Genomic DNA, 6,000 nt, shown 5'->3' with positions numbered 1-6,000 from the left:
TTCCCCCTTTTTAAAAATGAAAACAAAACATGGATCTTCAATTCTGTGTCTGGGATCTCAAATTTGGCTCTGAATATGTGTTTCAAATCTCATTAATTACAATATTGGCCCCATGAGATACAGTTGCTGATGCAAAGAACACTCTTTATACTCAAAATAATTTGAACAAGGGCAAAGAAGCATTTTATTTACATGTGTTAACATTAAGAGAAAAATAAAACAGAGATGATGGTTCAGGTAGCTGCTTAGATATTTTAATGATAATTGATTTGATTACTTAAGCTGTAAGGTTACCATGTGGAGGAATAGTCATGTTTTCACTGTGTATATTTGTTGCATGATAACATTCTTGTAAAGGTAACTCTGACATTAACTTGGCAAGTTCTGAACTAAGACCTTTTGGCATTTTATTATTTCCAGATACTAAGACCAAATTGTTTTGAATTCCATACCCCACTGTGCAGATCTATAATTTATTTATTTTTTAAATATCAGAAAATATGCCATTACTCAAGACTCTTCCATGTAACAAATCTGAGTAAAGACCAATCAAACGAATAACTTACAGCTGTAGATAGCAAACAGCCTTTCTTGTTTTCTTTCTTCATTTTCCTTTCTCTTCAGGAAACAGCAAATTAAACCATGACTATTTGTGGTCTTGTACTACAAGAACACATACATTTTCATCCTAAAACAAATTTGTTGGCTCAGTGGGTAGAAAGTAAAGTCCACTGTAAAGATGTCTTAATACCAAAATGGGGAGGGTCATCTGCTTTGTATAGCCACAACATAAATATCTTGCTCTGAGAGATGGTACCCATTGGCTGTCTTTAAATGGATACTGAAGAGCAGAGTTCAACAGCCCTAGTTACATATAAGAATCACTTGGGGCTTATCAAAAATACAGATGCCTGGGTCCATCTCCAAGGTTTCTGATTTAGTTAGTCTGGGACAAACAAACAAAAACCAACAAAAAAGAAATAAATTCTCCTAAGGCAATTCTAATGTGCCGTGACTGAGAATCAGAGAGAATCCCAACACCAGTGCAAAGATAATATCAAATTTGTTTTTAGATAATAGTATAAAACCCACTCTTGGTTTTAAATGGAAACCTTACCTTATTCTAGGTGTGGGCAGCAGCTGCCAGAGCTCCCTCCTTGACAAAATTCTCGAAGCAGCACCTTATAGGGAACATTCTATGGGAGATAGAGCCTGGAGATGCTAATAATTTTCTGGGTTAAAGCTAATGGAAGTAGATAATTGAACAACAAATTACATAGTGCTAACCTTGAAGGTAGAGTTTGTAAAGAGTGGCAGCCTAATAACATTTGAGCATTTTGAACAAAAGTTAATCAAGAGAGGTTATTACTCCTTCCAGTTCTTCAGAGCCCATGAATGCCATGTCCCCAACACCAAATCATGGCAGGTCATTGTAAACAGAGAATTTTGAGTAAGGAATGGCAAATTATTTCTCTTGAAAATCAATCAATTTAAGCCACTGTGACTTTTATCACTTTATCTTCACTTCTATTGGCTGAATTTTTGTCCTTTTAAAAAAAGCATGCTTATTTTTCTTATATCTTTTATATCAGTCAATCCTCTTTTGTTTTCGTCATCCTTTGTTATCATATTCTATGGCTACTTCATTTAATCCTGTTTCTGTTATTCTTCTTACCTATGTTTTACACTTCACCTTTTCCAATTTTTTTCCCATTTTCCTTAACACCAGTATGGCAGGTCCTTTCTCTTCATTTTTCCCAGTGTTTGATTTATGTCTGGTTGCCAGCACCTTTTCTGATTTTCTCATTTTTACTGACTGCCTTTCCTTAACCTTCTGTTGATGTTTTATTCCTATCACTTGCTGTCAATGCCCACACAAGCCCATTTCTTTCAATTCCATCTATTTCCGTTTCTCCATATACATTTTTATGACCCTACTACAAAAAGCTTAAAGCTGTATGTGCAGAATAGAAAGGTACCTTCCTCCATTTGAATCCTTTCCTCTCCCCTCCCATAGCTGTTCCATGTCTTTTCATCCTTTCCTGATGTTTTCCCCCATCCAACCAACCCCCACTTGCACCACTCTTCCCTTCTCACTCCCTGTTTGATGCCCATCTCTTCTTTTTAACCCTATTTGCACTTTGTCTGATTTTACATCCAAGGATCTCCACGAGATAAAGGATGGAGTTCAACTGGGAACCAGGTTGTGTGTGTTTTAGAAACTTTTGCGCATTTACTGAAATGGGATTAGGGGCTTGGATCCAGAAATACTCTGGGGCAGCCTTTCAGCTCTGGCACATCTTTGCACACCTTGGAGCGCAGCTGGGGCCTATGCTGATGGAAAAGGACAGGGATGCCTTTAAAGGCCTTCTATGGCCCTTTCCACTCCAAAGGTCAGGATGAGTTGGCATTAACGACAAAGGCTGGAAAAGCAGGCCAGGTGGGGATACCTGGAGTCCTTTTCTGCAGCAGATCTGGCAGGGAAGCTGGTGCGTGGTGCGCCGCGGGCCTCCGGTCTTAGGGGGACAGGGTGGAGGCCACTGAGTCCCCAGGAGTCACCGGGCCATCTTTGGGAGGCAGGCCCTAGCAGAGTGCTCCCCCGGATTGCAGGGCGCGGCCCAAGGGGCCAGGCGACGCCATCCCAGCGGCGCCAAGTGCCGGAGGCTCACTCCCTCCCCGGGAGGGAAGGCGAGTCCCTCCCGCTTGCTTAGCCAGAAGGTCGAGGGAACGGCGCGCGTGTCCCTCACCAGCCGGCCCTCTGGGAGCAGGCGGAGGGTGACACCACAGGGAGTAGGGCCGAGGGCGGCAGAGATCAATCCTGGGTACCGGCGCGGGGTCACAGACAGGAGAGGAGCGGGAGAAAGGGGCTGGTGGGGGGAGGCCACGGCGGCTGGGGCCGTAGGTCTGCCTGTGTACTCGGCGGGCGCCCAGAAGTCTGGGGCCGCCAAGGCTCCAGCTCCGCCGGCTCCTGCCAGAGACTCCAGGCCGCACTTTCCCCTCCTCCCAGCGCCTTGTCTCCAGTGAGGAGCCGAGCGCGGGCGGCGCGGGGGGAGGGGCGGCGACGGAGAGAACAGCCAGTTGTTTAAAATCCTTCTAGAGCAGTTTCTAATTCCCCCCTTGCGCCGGGGTTCGGAGGGGGGAGGGGGGTAGAAGAGCGGGTGGAGGGAGGAGATCGGAGAGGGAAGGAGGGAGGGAACCCGGGAGGGAGGGAAGGAGGGAGGAGACTGCCGCTTAGGCTGTAGCCGCCGCCGCGCGCTTCGGCAGGCCGGAGGGAGGGGGGAGGCCTGTCAGTCTCATGCGTTGCCTGGGCGAAGGGGGCGGAGCTTTGGCGTGGGGCGGCCAATAGTGGGGGTAGCTGCGTGGGTCGCCATGGGGACGGGGCTGTTCCCGGGGAGGCTGTGATGGGTTGACAGGTGCGTGACAGTGGGAGCTGCTCTCGGCACAAGCATGTACGGCAAAGGCAAGAGTAACAGCAGCGCCGTCCCGTCCGACAGCCAGGCCCGGGAGAAGTAAGTGTCTCCGCTTCTCACCCACCTCCGCCTTCACACGCGCGCACACACACACACGCACGCACTCGCACACTCTCTCGGAGACACACAGACACTCTCCGCCCTGGGAGAGCCTGGGGTGGGCTGGCAGGGGGAGGGGTACGCGAGGTGGGGCATGCGGTGCGGGGAGCGGCTGTTTCCCAGGAGGGGCTCGCGCGGGGCGGGCGGCCCTGGGGTCTGGCGGCGGGAGGGAGCGAGTGTATCGGGGGGCGGCGGCGGTGCTGGTGGCGGGGATTGGAAACTTGTTTGGGTGATTGAGGGAAATAACCCGCGGGTTCACCTTCTCACAAAGTAACTTTAGAGCTGGGGTCCGGGGCTGCGGGGAGCGGAGAGACTACGTGGGTCGTGGGTAGGGGGAGAAAGGGCAGCTGCGTGGAGGAGGGCAAGCGGAGGGAATGTGGGTGTTTGGCGGGGAGGGCAGCGCGAGCGGCGCCGCGGCGGGGGCTCGGGCGCCGGGACTCGGGGCCGGGTGCGCCGAGCAAGGCGAGGGCGGCGGTGCCGGGCGCGCGGCGGGCGGAAGCCGGGCGCGGAGCGGCCGAGCGGGGCCCCGCCGGGCGCGGAGACGCGCGCGGGGCGCGGAGGGCGTGTGCGGCCGTGGGTCGGGTGGGCGTTGGGGCTTTCTCCAGCGGGCGGAGGGACGCGGCATTCTCATCCCCGCGCGCCTCGCGGAGCCCGGGCAGGGGGCGCCAGGGGCGCCGCTGAAGTTTGGGAGTCTAAGACCGAGTTCCCTGTGAGGAAAAGTGTGCTGGCGAGAAGCGGGATCTGCTGGGGTAGGCTGGCGTTTCTGCTGCTCTCAGGCGACCCAACTCCGCGGCGGCGGCGGCTGGAGAACTTTTTTTGGAGACTTGCAACCTCCCAAACGTCTGGGGGCCTCGGCGGCCCGGGCGGCGGGCCGGATGGGGGTCGCGGGGCGCGGAGGGGTAGCCGTGGGAGCCGCGGCGGCCGGCGCGAGGAGGGCGGTCTGCGGTGGGGAGGGAGCAGTGGTCCGAACGGGGACTTGCGGGAAGGGTAGAAGCGTGGATGCAGGGAGGAGTTAGTTGTTTGGTCGGGGTGGCGGGGAGATACAGGTGTTAACTTCGGTGGGAGCCCAGAGGAGGCTGGCGAGAAAAGAGCACCTCCCGGCCTGGGATGTCACGGTCACGGCAAGCTGCGAGGCAGGGTTGTTTGCTGCTATTCTTATGTACTTGTAACTGTGATTTGCTTGTTACTAACAATGAGAGCGAATAGTGACTGTGACCACTGAGGAAGAACCCCTCTTTTCTATACAGCAGATCTTACAGTGATTCCCAGTAACCACCTCCACTCTGAGGGTGAAGTGTATCCTTGTCATTGGACGTGCTCTGCCTTTCCTAGGGGTTCAGACTGGGTAAAAGTCTGAGAGCATCTCTCAAAAGCTGCTTTAGTTACCTTGCGCGCGGAAATAGCTGCGTAAATAAAAACCGAACGTGCAAACTACCGAGTTTCCCTCCTAGCTTGAGGCAGTTAGTAGTCGTCTCCTGAAAGTTTCTTGTGCCCTAGGGATGGGAACATTTGCTAATCTTCGTGTTGGCAGCAACACACATAATTCCTATAGGATTTAGGGGAGGCAGGCCTTGATGTGGCAAAACAAAAAAAATTAACGGAGAGGTATTCACCCCCCCCCGAGGTATTTTCTGAGTTATATTCAGGATCTTGTTGCTGTGACAAGGAGTATGTAAAAGGCTTAGCATTATAGCTTGGTTAAGAAACAGCAAGTTACTGGAATTGAAGTTTTGAAATAGCCTAATCTGTGTACATTTATTATTTGGTTGCAATATATCTGAGAAAATAGAGACATTTAGGGAAGATGTTTTAATGATTACAGAGTATTTGGATTTCACATTTTTGGAAGTGAAGGAATTGAAATGTGTATTGAGGTATAATCTTATTTATTTGGGGAGTGGTTGAATTTGAGAATTAAAGTAATTTTGTATTTTACTTGAACTTCCAGGAATGGCTGAATTTAATCTATATTCTGATAACTTTGTAAAAAATTCTTTTAAGTATCTAATACAATAATGAGGAAGTTGAACCTGGTGTGTCTATAGTCCTTTCCAGCTCTAATTCTGTGATATTGCCATTTTGCTGTCAAATCTACCAAACTGAACACCAAGTAACATCTACTCTTGTAAGCAAAGTGGTGACGGTTCTGCTAGATGGTGCTATTTGATTTAAATGTATTTCTTCCATTCATTATAATTGGCAGCAGGAATCCTGGACTGGTTTGCCTTATGAACTAAATACAGGTGAAGAGGCCACTTTTGGAGAATTGACAATGATTGTTCTGGGTTAATTGTCGTTGCATTAATTTCTAGGTGAATGTTGCTTGAATCTAAGACAAACATTGAGATAGATTCTGTTTTATGGAATAGACTTAGTTTCATTTTGCTGGGAGAGTTGATCTGATCACTCATTTTTTCCCTTTATCTTGTAC

At 49.8% G+C, this 6,000-nt stretch overlaps 1 protein-coding gene across 6 annotated transcripts in view; it reads left to right on the top strand.

The window, feature by feature from the left end:
- Positions 1–2,318: 2,318 nt before the first annotated feature.
- The window catches only part of SSBP2 (single stranded DNA binding protein 2), a 298,735-nt gene continuing 295,053 nt past the window's right edge, over positions 2,319–6,000 (top strand). The window contains exon 1 of one of the 6 annotated variants that reach the window (XM_029215887.1): positions 2,319–2,393. In XM_029215887.1, coding sequence (XP_029071720.1) covers positions 2,332–2,393 — 62 coding nt within the window. In that variant the 5' untranslated portion in view covers positions 2,319–2,331. Of the gene's footprint in view, positions 2,394–3,343; positions 3,510–6,000 lie in introns of those variants that run through there. The other 5 variants (XM_029215889.1, XM_029215886.1, XM_029215893.1 and 2 more) reach the window with 5 other exon arrangements.

This window comes from Monodon monoceros, unplaced genomic scaffold (genome assembly GCF_005190385.1).
Source record: "Monodon monoceros isolate NGI ecotype Baffin Bay Population unplaced genomic scaffold, NGI_Narwhal_1 Super_Scaffold_12, whole genome shotgun sequence".
In the NCBI taxonomy this organism is placed as follows: Eukaryota; Metazoa; Chordata; class Mammalia; order Artiodactyla; family Monodontidae; genus Monodon; species Monodon monoceros.
Note: the sequence above shows the minus strand (reverse complement) of the source record. Positions and strands in the feature narration are given on the sequence as shown.